This window comes from Nilaparvata lugens, chromosome 2 (genome assembly GCF_014356525.2).
Source record: "Nilaparvata lugens isolate BPH chromosome 2, ASM1435652v1, whole genome shotgun sequence".
NCBI classification, from domain to species: domain Eukaryota; kingdom Metazoa; phylum Arthropoda; class Insecta; order Hemiptera; family Delphacidae; genus Nilaparvata; species Nilaparvata lugens.
In genome coordinates this window covers 23,036,833-23,053,200 of record NC_052505.1, presented here as the reverse complement: position 1 = coordinate 23,053,200, position 16,368 = coordinate 23,036,833, and the positions used below count along the sequence as shown (strand labels likewise).

Genomic DNA, 16,368 nt, shown 5'->3' with positions numbered 1-16,368 from the left:
TTATTGACGTTTGTAAATGCATTGTTAACAATGTCTTTAATAATGAAGATTCTTATTCGTATTCTTAACATGTTAGAACAACAAACTACGAGAGCACAACGAAGTTTTTAGATTATAAAAAGGACGTCAAGCGGGTTCACTGCCTTCACGATACTCCAAAACGACGGTTTCGGAATCTTTGGCCAGTTTGTGCTGGTGAAATCCGTCAGCATTCAAAACTTCTGTTCAGCCAGGAACCACAGTTTCGAAACCGGCGGTTTCAGAAACTTTGGTGAAATTGGGCCATAGTCAGTATTATTTTGATCAACACTGGATATTGGATAACCTTGTTTATCATTTCTATCTTATTTGACAATGCAGAAAGCGCTATCTTTCCTACCTCTGCAACATTGCCAGTACAATTTTTGAACAACTTTCCGATGTCTACTCTCTATTCAAGCTAACTGAACTGTGTGTGAATTGTCTCGTTCAGAGAGCACGCAATCAGAAAAAGTTATTTTATAAATTCATATATTTCCTCAATAGATTATTTAAAAGTAAGTTATGATTTTTTATCATCCTGTTTGAATATTAGAACTGTTATAAATTCAGAATTAAAAATAATCTAAAGACCTCTCAATAATCAGCTGACAAAAATCTGTCTGTTCCTATCGGGTGGGCAAAATATCGCATCGCCAAAAATCATACGGCGGTGTGTAGCCAAACTAATATCTCAAAAATGTTCTGAAATTTTGGCTTTCATTTTCGCATTTCAATGATCATTATTATCAAGATTGTTAAATAATACCAGAATTTTCATACCGTTTGAAAGCAAAACTCAACCTCCAACCTTCCTTATACATTAAAACCTTCCAGGTTCTATCATTTTTCAGGTTATGTATATGTTTATACAGTTTGGCTATACGCCATGTTTTTTGGGGATGCGATATTATGATTCGTTTTGCTGCTCTGCGACTTTGGCTTTGCTCTTGTGCACTCCGCCACAGTGACTCCGCTCTTGTGATTACCAACCAATCTGTCTTTCTCTTTATCACTCCTTCAGCAGTATTCAGATTCAGATTCATGTGCAATAATAATGACACCTGTTTCTCAAATATAATATTGAAGTTAAAAATCATCCTTACAGTGTTCAGTATAAAGTTAACATAAAGAGCATGTCAAACATGGAGCAAACGTTTGCCAGTGAAGAGAAACTTATTAGCTCAAGTAATGGAGAGGTAAATGCAGTTCAAGAACAATCTAGTCCTAACCCGGTAGTAAATAATGTTAGCAACAACGAAGACGTTGGGAAAAATGATAGTGCAATATCTACAGAAGTGGAAGAATGGATGGATATTCTTGGAAGTGGTCAATTGAAGAAAAAGGTAATTTATACAAAAATTATTCTTCCCTGCTTGCACATTCATTTACTATTTTAGGTTAGTTTTTTATTTTTATTAAAATAAAATGAACATTTTGATTTCTGAAAAAAACATTTTTATTTTTGCTTAAATTAAAATACATTCCGTTTTAAGATTTACAGGATTAGAGGCTAAAATCAAGTTTAGTGTGATATGTAAGCTAGATAGGTTAAGTTACGATAGGTAGCCTACTTTATGTAATCTATGCCCCAGTTTGAACTTGAATATCTAGAATCCACTAATAAACTGAAAAATATAAGTGTATTTTTCATGTAACTATTACTTATTATATTTAGTTACTTTGTAATTTTCTTATCTTACCATTTTAGGCTTCAATTTTGATCTTTCGTTGTAGTAAGTCGTAGGCTACTGGGCCTGGGCCCACATTTCCCGTTTCCATGGAATAGAACTTGGCAATTAATAATCCTATTCTACTTGCTACTCTACTCGAGATTGATGAATCTCGCCGATTAAATAAAATGTTGTTGAAAATTAATTTTAAGGTAGGCCTATGTCTAAGCTTGAATTTGGAACTGGCTCTAAACCTCTTAGTAGACCTCTAGGTTATAGTTTGTATTATATCCTTATATTTTTCAACATTAGAGAAATGATACCGTTTAAGGACCGAATTCACCAAAACGAAAACTTGGTTTGGCGTCAGTTGATTCTAAATATCAATTCAAAATCATCTGACTTAGAAAAAACTGCCGATCAACCCTAGTTTTCGTTTTTCGTGAATTTTTAGACCCTAGAAACCTTGATTGTTTGTCTCAGATAGTAATAAAACCTCTAGAGGTCTTAAAGATAAGTTATTCGGTTAAATATATTTTGATAATTTGTCTCTGACAGTAGTAATTATTCTTTCTGATAGTACTAATACATCTAAGGCCTAGTCCACACTATCGCCCAGTCGTTAGCTAAGCTGGTAAGCCTGTAAATTGACCATTTGTGGATGCTCGGCTGGCCACTCAACAAAAATCGAAGCGAAGGCCAATGAAGGCCTTCATGTTGCGGTTGCAAAGCAGCATCCACTCTCTGGCCTCTATCCAAATATCCAAAGTCGTGATTAGGGCCAGGTCTTCCTGAGTAGATCGTGTCAATTAAACATTGTACATATAAACTGTAGGTAGCGTCACAGTCCAGCAAAGCTTTCGCCGAAAAAATCGTCTAACGGCTAACGGGTAGAAGCTCCTTCCAACAAGCCACTTTGACAATGAGCTTCTGAACACATTGACTGGGCGTACCCTAACCGAGTTCGGCAGGCAGTTGAACATTCGCACCGCAAAAACAGGAAAACTGTCCTTTACTCTTGACAGGCGACAGCGCGACACATCCAAGTCAACCCCCCCCCCCTCGAGTTCCATGTGCACTTCCTCCCTTCTAACAAATGTGAAGATGTTTCTCCTAACGTGTAGGAGCGATGACAATATGTACATGCCATGAACTGTATGAATTAAATTCAATTTCAATTCAATTCAGTTTATTTCCAAAAAACATAATACACGAATATGAAATACACAATACACATACAAAAACACACAAATACACAATATACAACATATTTTGGAATCCCCCTACTAGACTATCCATCTGTGTGTAGGGGGGAGTTCCACTTTATACATATAAGCTTAATCTGCTCATAGAAGTAAATAATAGAGAATACACTTATATTGTAGATATATTGTTAATATTTTGATTATAAAATAGATGATACATTGTGCTGATGTATATTTAAGAATAAGTATACTTAATACATTGATTGATTAATTGAATAAACAATATTTTAAAAAGAAAAAACAATATTTTATTGAAGACCGCAGTGGCAGGGATTCCAGAAATTCTCAGAAGAGAGAATGAAAAAAAAAACCATAAACCAGAAAGACAAAACAGTCAAACCGGTTATATCAATGATAAAATATATACCAATCAATTGTCTGGAAACTCAATTGTCTTATTAGACTGAATGCCCAAACGTTGGAATATGGGCTGAAAGTGTGCATCATACTCGCTAAACGCCATTACACGAAGTGCCTTCTTCTGGAGCAGGAGTATGTCCTTCACATGCGCCGAATGTCCCCATATCAAGATGCCATACTGATGTGGCTGGCAAATACTGTATGGTACATCTAAGTGTGGGTAATGAATGAAGCAGGAGGTATAAAAGACTATTTGAGTATGAATTACATATAAATCTGATAGGCTACCTGTAAGTTGTAGAGTAATTAAAAAAATGTAAAATTAAATAGTCTATTGTTTCTAAAAAAGGTGATAAGAGAAGGCAAGCCGGACACTCGTCCACAGAGAGCCGACATATGCCAAGTAAAATTCGAAGGAAGGCTGGAAAACGGCGAAATTATCGAGAAAGAAGACTGTCTGACAATTAATATTGGAGATGGAGAGGTGAGTGAGGTTTTACTTCTACTGTGTTGACAGTTCTGAATTTTTAATTCCCTAAAAATCTCTCATGTTTGTACTGTATTATCATTCATCTCTTCATCATCACCTAGGCTTAAAATACTGTTGATTCTCATTATAGGTGGTGGATCCAGCTTGGGTGGCAGATTCCGTATTTCTTATCCACGGTTTTAACTAATGTGTTAATCTTTACTTCAGTTAGTTATTTAAATAGTTTTTATCCATAATCGGATGCTGCATTCCGGCTGATATTGAAGCTCATTTAGACCTGGAGTACTATGTGTCGATCACATCCTATCAGTAGGCTATGATTTAAACCATGCCAAAAATCTCATCTAGAATCCCATATTTATTTATAAGAATATAATTATACTACGCAGACGAATGCATGCAAAACATTATGTGCTTTTGAGCACATAAAACCAGTTACTGATTGCAAGGTATCAAGTGCAGAAGGAATGAAATTCACAAGTCCTGTTAGTAACGAATTTTTGCTTTGAACATAAGAAACAACTATATTTATTAGTGATATTTTTTACCAGATTTTTTCCGATAAAACCTCAAAGTGAAGGTGTATCTTCACTTGATATGATGCGTAATGGGACGTGATAAATGCTGAGTGGGTATTAGCCAAATCTAGCCTACTAGCTTATTTTATTTATTTATCAAATTGTGTACAAATACTTGACATGAGGAAAGGCACAACAGTTAATGCCCAAAACTGTCCCATTTCCAATTTATACTAGGCTATACTGGATAGGCTATTTGTTATGATGGGTATGTTGGTAGGTGATACAAGGCTTGGACTTTGCCATTCCGTTGATGGACGTTGATGAGGAGGCGGAGCTGGTGGTGGGGCCGCGGTTCGCGTTTGGCGCGAGGGGGCGGCAGCCGGACGTCCCCCCTGGCGCCACCCTACACTACACGGTCACCCTCCTGTCAGCCGACCCTGAGCCTGACATCGCCACCTACTCCATCAGAGACCGCAAGCGGATTGGGTGCGTTTGCTAAATCAAATTAATTGTTTCATTTCCATAAAATATACAGCATGCTATTATAATTATAATAAACATGAACATTTACTATATTAACATTACAAAATAACATATGAACATTTACATTTTCAAAATAACTGTACAACTTGCTCGCTGGTGGGAGTCTATCCTAATTATAAATTCAACAATAGATTGAATATCATACGAAAAAGATAGAGAACATTAACCATAGGTATAAAAATAAGTTTGATACATAAATTAATATTTCAATTACACTATATTATACAATACGTGAAGAAATGATACCGATGAGACCTGTATTTCTAGTGCATAGATAGCATTCTCATCCCTCCAGCTTTGCATAATATAATATGAACATTGCTAGAGCTCTATTTATTTTCACAAACGATTCAATTTTGAGGAGTGACGAGAAGTATGACTGTCAATTCATAAATCTTCCAGCTTCTAATAAAAAATCTTCCCCTATAAACATTTGAACTTTTCAGCTATAGATTTTAGAACGGCTTGTGATAATACTTTCCATCCTTATAGAGTGTAATATTTTTAAGATAATAAAATACTTGAATTCGAGTTTTTTATTCCAAAAATTTTCATACAACTGTCTATTTAAACGGTTTTCACAGTACCTTCATCGTTAACTCAAACCTTGGAATCTAGTTCTAGGTTTCGTAGTCACTTCTAAATATGGTTACTTTTTAGATTCCCATCAGCAACAATTCAAGTGTAATGCATTATTATTCAATTTAGTAATATTATTTAAATAAGTTATATGATTACATTGAATAATCTTTATAACAGTGAACTGCAAATCTTGCTTCTGATGTATGATTTTTTATTTTTGACAAAAAATATTTTAAATCGTAGCCTATGCATTTAGACTATTGGAACTTTATTATTTGCTCTTATTCACAAACAAAAGCTGAAAGCTGTTATTGTTTTCTTACTATTGTTTGAATCTTATTTGCTCTACATTATACCTATACTACACGTTTTTCTTTGATTAGACCTTTGCATCAATGCATCTTGTTTCAAGAAAGTACAAACTGAACGTATTGAATGATTTATTATTGACTAATAAGTTATATTAAAAACTTCAATTTCAACCATGTATTATTTATCTTTTTAAAGGGATAAATTATATATTTATCAGGCTGTTTGATGCACATTATAATGAATTAAAAATCCCTCAACTATCATAAAAGCAACACAGACTCAAGCCCAAAATGTTCCCTTCGTTTTTACAACAGTCCAATTTATATAGTGGACATACAGTCCAATTACACTGTATTCTTACATGATATTTTTTAAACCTGAGATGTTTGGTGATATTTGTATCTATTGAAGTATGCATCTTGTTTGTTACCCTTATGAGTGGCCGGCAGTTGTAACTTCCTATTTTATTAATCTCATTCTATTTTAATACCTTGGACACTGGTGCTTCATGATCACCAAAATAAAATTATTGTTCTTCATTCTAGTAATGCTCCAAAAAACATAGACATGTAAAAAACCACTGTCTGTATCTCCAAAGTTTACATCTATTGATAAAATCTTAATTACAAATGTATTTATAAATTGCACTTGGCTTGATATTAATTACATTGATAAATCATTATTCCAGAAATCGAAAGAAAGAAAGAGGAAATTGGTGGTATTCCAGACAGGAGAATACGCTTGCAATATCCTGCTACAGACGAGCATTGGATTTCTTAGACACGGATAATTGCGAGAACATAGAGGGTAGCAATAAGGTATGTAAACGTGGTACTTCATAGTAGCAAACTGAATAAAAAGATTACCACAATATCATCTTCACGACTACTCAGAAAATACGTTAAATTTGTTCAATTTGCATGCTATTAGTGCTGAAACAAGGATTATGGGCCTCATAATATTCTATATGCCCAGAAAAGAACCATCAGTATTAGTTTTTGAATAACACATATGAACATTTTCAGTACGTTTTAATTATTTTATGACTACTTGATTAAATGTTGTATTCTATTTTTTTTTTTTAAATTTACATTCTATGTATAAAATATCATTCATATCTCTATAAATATTGTTTCCTTCTTGGAATTCATTCATTCATTTGATTTAAAATACAACAATACATTGATCTTATAACATCATCTTCGACACAACTTGTGGGCTGACCTAATGAGTTATTCTTTTCTAATTCATTGGCACATTGAGCTCCTTCCCAAGTCACAGTATGTCAGTATTAATTGTTGGTGAGGAGCTGAATGATCTCTAACCCTTATGCTCTGCACACACACATCGATTTTTGTTCGTACGATATTTTGCCGTCCTTATGAACTCTTTCAGATTAAACGGAACTTGACACACATAATCTGTTTGAAATCATCTGTTAAATAAATCTAATAAAATTTATAAGCACGGCAAAATATCGTACGATCAAAAATCGATGTATGTGTAGCTTGCCTTAAACTACCAAATAGGGTCTATGAAGCTTGTCCCGTCAAATACCAAATCAATTTTTTTGGGATAAATACCATTGGGATAATGTGTCCCAATACAAAAAAAAAGCATGATAAAATGAATAAAATTTAGTAAATAGCTTTGAATTTCAATTCAACATGTTATTATTGACATCATAATGAAGTTATTCACTTACTTTCAACTCAAAATGACACTGCAAATCACATTAGAGCAGCTTTATTCACCCACAAAACCAGCATGAGAGCAAACTTGCATAAGAGCATATAACCTCAATTCACAATAATTTGGCGATCAGATGGTTCTAAACAACTGATGTATTTCACAGAATAGACCCTAGAATACCGCTGGGATGCATTGCTGTGTAGTTTAGATGATCTATTCACCCACTGGGATCCGATGAACTTCTATTGGGACATATTGTCCCAGTTGTAGTCTGAGGTTGGCCATTTCTGCTGGGACATATTGTCCCGTTGGTAGTCCAAGGGCTAAAATGAATATACTGCCAAATAATTAAACTATGCCTTCTTGAAATTGATACGTTCACGAACTCTTACAGCATTAAAAAAATATTTTTAGTAGGCCTAGTTGTGATGTAGTGCATCAAATTGAACAGAGTGTCCCACGATAGATATAACAGCCGAAGATCATAGATTCTACATGAAATTAAAAAAAAAAAATGTTTCCAACCATGTTCTTACGATTAGATTTTGACTTATAGTTTTCTAATTATTGAAGTTTTTCAAAAAATCGACATCGAAAAACAAGATCTATATAAGAAAGTTTTACTGGACATTTTTTTGCTGCAAATGTCATGTGAAATCTATGATCTTCGGCTGTTACACCTTTCGTGGGACACCCGGTCCACAACAGAATGCAACTCTCAAATATACATGGTGTTTACGAACTGCCTACCATTATTCTAGGGCATTGTTCCTGGGTAACAAACATATCTAAATATCATATTTAAATTGTCCCGAAGTCTTCAATTACTCACACAGCGGCCATTTTTATTTTTTCACTTATTTTTTTCAAAACAATGGTTTAAAATACGAAATTGAAACTTTGCACAATCATTTATAACAACTCGACAAAGCTACAAAGAAATTATTATAATTTTTCAAATTCATAAAACAAAATGGCGGCCATTTAAAATGTTGTTTTTTAAATAACTAAGAAACCATTAGTTTTACAAAAAAAATCACAAGAATGACTTTTTTTTAGTAAATTCAATTACCTATCGATTGGTTTCTGTAAATGATTTGTTTCTATGATTGTTTTTTTATAAATTGAACCAATATTAACTGAGATATGGCAGCCTTAGTGATATGTGACCACCGAAAGTTTGTTGCAGTGCAAGCCACTGATAGAGTCGCCTCAATGATGGAACAATCTCTATTTGCATTGCATGTCAATAGTAAGTGATTTCAGGTCATTTCAAACAATAAAATAACGTTACATAACCCTCTAAAGGTGGGTCACCAACCACTAAAGATGCCATATTTCAGTTAATATTGGTCCAATCTTTAAAAAGAACAAACCAATCGATAGGTAATTGAATTTACTAAAAAAGTTATGCTTGCATTTTTTTGTAAAATCAATGGTTTCTTAGTTATTTGAGAAACAACATTTTAAATGGCCACCATTTTGTTTTATGAATTTGAAAAATTATCATAATAATTGTTTTGTAGCTTTGTCCAGTTGTTATAAATGATTTTGCAAAGTTTCAATTTCGTATTTTAAACCATTATTTAGAAAAAACGAAAAATGGCCGCTGTGTGAGTAACTGAAGACTTCCGGACAATTTAAATATGTTATTTAGGTATATGTTTCCCAGGAACAAAGCCTTAAAGTATTGGAAGGGAGTTCGTAAACACTCTGTATATGAATTTTTCGGTTCCAGATTATCTGAAAATATTGAAATCATTTGTGTATAAAACATTTCCTAAGAAATCTATGCAATTTAAATATGTTTCAATATTATAAATGTGAACTATAGTCCAATAGAAAAAACGTGGAGTCTAATAACGTACAGCTCACTGAACATGAAATAGTACAGACGACAAAAATATTTTTTTATATATATATGCTTTGGCAAAAACAGGCTATTCTATTTTGAAAAGCGATTCATCATGGATTATCCCTTTCCCTGAAATGGTATTTAGTTTAGAGTATCGGCTTATATTTTTCTTCTAATTCGACAAAATTATTCTATCTTAATAGCCTACGTGATTTGATGTTTGTTACAGCCTACTGACGAAGAGATACATGACATAATTGAGGATAGACTGAAAGTGTACAATAACTTGGCCGCAGCTCAGATGAAAATCAAGGCCTATGACGTGGCGCTGCAGTCGGTCGAGAATGTGCTCATGTGTCAGCCCAAAAACGTCAAAGCACTTTTCAGAAAAGGAAAGGTCAGTAAAAAGTCTACAATACATCTTATACAGTAAAGTATTCAACATTTTTCTTCTTGTATATTGTAATTGTTTGCTTCATTCGATAAATAATGAGTACTCTTCAGCATGAGAGCACTGTACTCTTCAGTATGACGAGATGCCAACAAGTGCTGCTGGAAATTATTTTATTTATTTATTCATATTATAAACTCTCAATAATGAAGAATAGAAAACAAACTTTATTGACACAAAAACACAAACAAAAAAATTCAAATAAAAATTCAAAACAAAAATAGAAAAAAGAGATCCAAATTCTAATGCATGTGACTGTCCGGCCATACTTGCTTTCCGTGTCCAAACAAGTTATCATTAGATACTCAGGCCCCATGTGGAAAAAAACAATAATAATAACAAAATATATATAAACATTGGATCAAACATTATCTTTAAATTAGCCTACATGTTTCCAAAAATTTGCAACCGATTGGGATTTGTCATTTACTCTAAAGATATCGTCCTTTCTACATTGGACATCAAGCTGAGGGCACACAAGCAAGTGCTCCTGCTCCTGAATTGCTCCACACACGCAGAAGATGTCATCATGAGCTGGTAATAAACCCCATTTTTGCAGGTTTGTTTTGCATTTGGACACTCCTACCCTTGAACGGTTGAGAGCTTTCCAAGTCAGAAAAGCCAAATCATGACCAGGAGGCAATTCTTCCCGAAATGGCAATCCCTCCAACATAAAGCCATCCCTCCACTGCTCCACACGATTTTCTTCAGGAGAGCCTGCCACGAGTCTGTCTCTCAGGAGAGACATGGGATGCTGCCAAGAAACTTCAACCGTCCAACTGCAGGTTGATGCCCAAATAATGGATGGCGTGGGTCACTTGCCTGTTTAGTCTTCTCAATGTCTGTAGCAACCTTTCTTCTGATATTGGGTGGTGCTACTCCCGCGAGAGGGTACAACCTGTGCACTGGTGTCGGTCTTAGACATCGTGTTATTACCCTCATTGTTTCATTTACTGCTGTATCCACTTGTTTAGCATGCACTGAGGAGCTCCAAACAGGTGCTGCATATTCTGCTGCCGACAGACACAGACCAATTGACGATGTTCTTAGTGTGGCTGGTTGAGCTCCTCATTTGGAATTGGTCAACTTCCTGATAATATTGTTCCTTCTGTGAACCTTAGCCTTGGTGCTGGTGCAGTGCTGCCGGAATGTCAGGGTGCGGTCCAAGGTTACAGCCAGATATTTTGGTGTTGCATGATGTTGTAGTTGCTCTCCCCTCCAATTGACATTAAGCTCTCTACCAGCTTCTTTGTGCTTCAAATGAAAAACACAGACCTGAGTTTCACTTGGGTTGGGCTTGAGGTGGTTACTTTCATAATAACTGGAAAGCTCTTCCAGAGTACTTGTGAGCTTTCTTTCCACTTCCTCGAATGTTTGACCCTGTGCTGCCACTGCTGTATCGTCAGCATAGATAAATTGCTTTGTATCTCTAGGCCTGGGAATATCATTTGTATAAGTATTATACAGCACTAGAGAGAGTACACCACCGTGGGGTAGACCATGTTTTTCATTTCTCCACCTACTATTCTTCCCCTGGAGGCTGACTGAGAATCGCCTATTCTGAAGGAAGCATCTGATCAGTGTCGCAAGTTTAAAATCACCAGTAAGATCATATATCTTTTTTACTAGCTTCTGATGATTCACTGTATCATATGCTGCAGTGAGGTCAAAGGTCTTGACGAGACGAGAAGAATGAAGTGTAGTACGATGAAATCTGAGCATTGTGTCAAAAGTTATAAGGGTTTGAAATTTTGATTCTTGAGGTGTTCTTAAGCACGCCTCTCCACTAGGAAATACTTTAATGAAGTGCATCTAACGGGTGATTCTCATAGAACATATTCTCATAAAAGTACGTCATTGTGCGAAATATCAATGTGAGGACAATGTAGTTGGCGATGATGGTTGAAGCTGGAAATTAGGTGTTTTTCACAATACAAGGAGCATTATTGTCAGGTGTACCTGAAAATCTATATGAGATAAAGCGCTCTACCTGATCTCAGATTGTAGAGCACAAAAATACGCCCAGAGGTATTTTGAATTATACATCTAAATGGTAAAAATCGGGTAACATTGTTGATCAAAAACTAAAATTCATCAAAATTGATTTTTTCTTCAAATTTCACTCATTTTTTAAAAAATCATAACTCAGTACTCATTGGAGATAGAGAGTTCCGAATGATCTCATTTTATTCAGAATGTTATGATCTGAAAAAAGGCGAGAGCAAATTTTTCTGTCCGATTACGAGATTTGGCAGAAATAGCTGAAAACTGGAAAATGAGCCGAAAATACGAGGTTTTTGGGCCACCTGTATCTAGCACAAGGAAATTCTGCATTAAGAAATTGGTTCTGGACTTCCCTTACGTACCCAAATAATATATTAAAGAATCAGAACTACAATATAAATTGCATACACCAATATAGTGACTGGACTAAACTGTTTATAAAAAATCTTCTTGTTTTTATTAGAAAAAGTAACTTCACTTTCACCGTAATCCAACATAATTACCCAACCAGAAACAGATTGCATACCAACATTCAGATTCCCCGGTTAAATAACTCCATTCAACTAGGAAACTGTTTCCACCTAGCTGTTACAGCTTTACCGTAATATTCCAGTTGACATGGAGGGGTGTAGCGTCGCCGTATACATGCGTAGAGTGAGCGGGTGGCTGCTCTACACTAGGGCAGAGGCTTCGGAGGCTCTCCTAAATTCGCCTTATAGATGAATATTTCCTTTGAAGATGCCAGCATATTATTTCACATATTCATCCATATTATTATGTTGTTAATTTTTTCCCCACACAATATTAAAATAATAAAGTTATTCCTGCCGAGTGAGCGCCGTTGAGCTGAAAATTATTATTATTATCATGTTTATACTGAAATCATATAAATTTTTTTCTCATATTTTACTTTCAATTCCAAACTATGTTTAAGTATCATAATTTCCTCCAATCAAACCAGTATATTTCAACTGTTTGATTTAGTTCGACTCCTCCCTGCACACAGACAAATCATCCAAGCAGGGAGTATATTCTTTATATTTGTTATTGTTACACTATTATTTTGTAAATATGTCTTTTTTGATGTATAAATTTTGAATTTGATTCTATAATATGACAGCAGTTAAGAACATTATAATTTGTAATGTTGACAGATTCTGGCTGAAAAAGGCGATGCCGAACAGAGTTGCTCTGTGCTGCGTCTCGCTTACTCTCTGGAGCCATCGCCCGAAATCAAAAAGGAACTGGAGAGGCAGATGAAACTGCAGAAGAAGCACACCGCTCAGGAGAGGAATCTCTACAAAAAGATGCTGGGCACTAATGATGTTAAGACTAAGCCTGACAAAACCGAGCGGACAAATGTTAGTAGTTGAACTTTCAATTCATTACTTTTTTCACCATCACTGAGAAAAATGAAACAGACGTAATTTTTTATCAGAGATGTATGTGTCTAAATTGTCATATACAATTTTGCTCAATATTAGATCTATTTAGTCAATTCGTACTTTGTAGCCAATGCTTTTTATGTAATATAAAGATGTAGCCAACACACGATACTCCGTACGTTTGGGTTTTCTCTTTTTAATGATTCATTTTATTGGTAGTTTCTGTACTTCAACTTTAAATTCACGCACTATTATATTTTATAATATTTTCGAATTTTATTCAGGCTTTGTTAATAAGTTGAAATTTCCTTAACAGTAAATATTTTAGTGGTTGTTGTATTGTTTTAATATTTATAATTTGGTAGTAGGTAATTGATTATTATTATTTTTCTATTTTACCTTTGGTAGTTGTTGCTCAGTTTTATATTATTTTATATTAATTTGGTAGCCATTTAATTGATTGTTGGAGCTTTATTGTCTGCTTTGATTACTGTTTAATTTCATGGTGTTTTAATTAAATTACACATTCGATTTTTTGCTCGTACTGACAATGTGTATAAAGTTGTAACAACTAGACAATCAATAGGTGGTCGGAAGTAGACTAAATGTGCTAACATTAACTCATGAGTACATTTTTAGTAATAACATTGAACTTGACATAACATATTACATAACTAAATAACATATTACTCAGCAGTAGATCTTCCTAATTGTTCAACTATCAGAATTGATTCATCATGAACTGAAACGATTCCTGTCCTAAACTCTTAACACAGAAAATGTTAGGTGATCGTTGGGACAAAAACATTAGTCCTGGCACTGTGTTCAACCCCAAGTCAAGGTAATTTCTGATACTGCATGAATTTATTCAATGCAAATTAACTTTGATTTTTAAACTCTCCTCTTTTATACGTCGATGTTCTAGTTGAAAGTCCCGACCAGTCCTTAATCTCTCAGTTTATTTCATCAACACCATACTCTTTCACTTCTTGAACATTCCATTTCTTAGTTTAAAGAATAGAGTGTTGAATTACCCCGTAAATTGATGTGTATGTTTCCGTCCATGAGAAACTAGTGAAGTTCATTCTATATAAATATGTTCTGCTATTCATATTCAATAGGAGTAGTGGCTTGTCTAGTATTTGGTATATTGTTTGTACTGTTTATTATATAAATTTATTATTAATGTGTTGTTTTTTTGACCGCTTCCTTAGACCAATTTTTGCAGTACAGCGTATGTAGTACAGTATTTTTGTTTATAGTATATATTTGTTTGGTTGTTCTATATACCTGGAGCTAAAATAATAAATATAAAAACGAATCTGACAATTCTTATCAAATTACCAAGTACCTTACTAAGGTTGTTGATTGATATTTTCTATTGATATATTCAAATCAAATCTTTATTTCTCCCAAAAACATTATTGCAATGACAATGGTTAAAAATTGAGTAACATACGTATTACTGTTGATTGATTGATAAGTAAATATTGATGAGTATTGATAAGTAGGAGTATAAGATGTTGTACCTCCTGAGTCCCTACTTCCCAGTTAGTGCTAGACTAGTCTAAATATAGTATTGATTGATAGAGAATCCGGTTTCAGGTCCCTTTATTAATGAATCAAGACAAATTTGTTCTTGTCTACATTTGAAAAGATTTTACCTCTCATCTTGGGTGAAAGATTTGCCACGTAACAAAGGGACAATACTACTTCTCAAATAATTTCGCATCAGTCAAGTCCATATTTTCTGTTGTTGCGCTGTCCTTTGCACAATGCCAGTGATATAATATGAAACTAGTAATATAACTCCATTAATGTAATATGAAACTCAAAATTCAAGGAGATAGCAAGATAAATTATATTTTGTAACAACAATTTGAGGGAGTGCTGGAAGAAGACTTGATATTTCAATCAAGACTTGATATTATTGTTAATAAATTGTCATTGTAAGTAATATTCTAAGCTTCAGCAGAATCATAAATTTCAGTAGAATTTCAAGCTTAGCTGGTACCATCTATGAGTTTTGAGTTCAAATATGGCCCATGTCTTGATTATTTTCACCTCATTCTCCTCCCATACGCCTAAAAATATTCTTAAAGCAACTTCAACTAATCTAATTTCCAGTTGTATTCTATCTCTCAAGTGATTTGAAAAGTATAATTTTGTTTGATCATTTAAAATGTATACAATAATTAGGAGATTACCATAGCTTAGTTTGTGACTATATAAGATTTTCGCAATCGTTTTTGGTTTGCGGCCCTCTTTGAAGCCGGATTTTTTATGTTAGACAGCTATCGTGCAAGTGGAAGTGATCTGAGATATTGAAGGCAAAAAATTAATTTGATTTTGAGAATACATTTTTCGAAGACAAGCTCAAAATAATGAAATAAAACATTAGGATGGATTCAGATTCTTGTAATTTGTGCGTGTTCTGTTGCAGGGCCTTATGTGGGGAGCGTTAGCAGGTAGTGTAGCAGCCATAGTAGTGGGAGCGGTGGCCCTTCGTTACAAGTTTATGTAGAAAAATTCATGTAAATATCGAAGAAATGTAAAATATTATTAGTGTTTGAGAGACGAACTGTCGTATGCGAGCGACTTGATATGAATTACATCCGCCAATCATCACTTACGGACAATAGTGTTGACTATATACGTTGAAAATTGTTTACTTATCAGTTGAAAATTGGCAATTGACGAGCATTTATATAAAAATCTATTAAAAATATATATTATTCGAAATTGCAAATTGTTCGATACTTGATTTACTTAAGCCCAGTTCCTAGGACACTTATTAAATCTAATAGACCATTAAAAACCTAACCAAGATTGAATGGTTCATTAAATGTAATAATTGTCCTTGAAACCGGTCCTACTGGTCTGACAAAATTGTGTAGTCTTAACTCACATTAGGAATTCATGAACCTTGAGTGAAAAAAAGCTTAAGAGCTGGTTCTAGTGTTGTCCTGGAATTTTTACTCAATATTTCAACTGTAATTGGAGCCTGTTGCTCAAGGTATATGCTCAAGACAACTGATTGGAACCTTGGAAGAACGCCTAGGATGGCCAATGGAAATCTATAATAATTATGATAATATAATAATATTGTAATTGTTAATATATTAACTATCGATTGTATGTGTGCTGGGCAACCAATGGAAGCCACAAATAGCTTCACTCTTAGTTGAAATACTTGAGGGAGAATTCCAGTACTTGA

At 34.2% G+C, this 16,368-nt stretch overlaps 1 protein-coding gene across 1 annotated transcript; it reads left to right on the top strand.

The window, feature by feature from the left end:
• Positions 1-611: 611 nt before the first annotated feature.
• On the top strand, positions 612-15,901 carry LOC111059582 (peptidyl-prolyl cis-trans isomerase FKBP8). Its single transcript, XM_022347229.2, has 7 exons — positions 612-1,364; positions 3,666-3,800; positions 4,605-4,813; positions 6,453-6,582; positions 9,541-9,708; positions 12,921-13,127; positions 15,595-15,901. Exons 1-7 carry the CDS (start codon positions 1,155-1,157, stop codon positions 15,673-15,675), a joined length of 1,140 nt encoding a protein of 379 aa, XP_022202921.1. The 5' UTR covers positions 612-1,154; the 3' UTR covers positions 15,676-15,901.
• The last annotated feature ends 467 nt before the right edge of the window (positions 15,902-16,368 follow it).

Excerpts from the sequence above, each read along its gene's own strand:
- LOC111059582 (XM_022347229.2), top strand. The coding sequence starts at position 1,155 with ATGTCAAACATGGAGCAAACGTTTGCCAGTGAAGAGAAACTTATTAGC. Across the intron at positions 4,814-6,452 it reads AGAGACCGCAAGCGGATTGG|AAATCGAAAGAAAGAAAGAG; the intron begins GTGCGTTTGCTA and ends TCATTATTCCAG. Across the intron at positions 13,128-15,594 it reads ACAAAACCGAGCGGACAAAT|GGCCTTATGTGGGGAGCGTT; the intron begins GTTAGTAGTTGA and ends GTTCTGTTGCAG.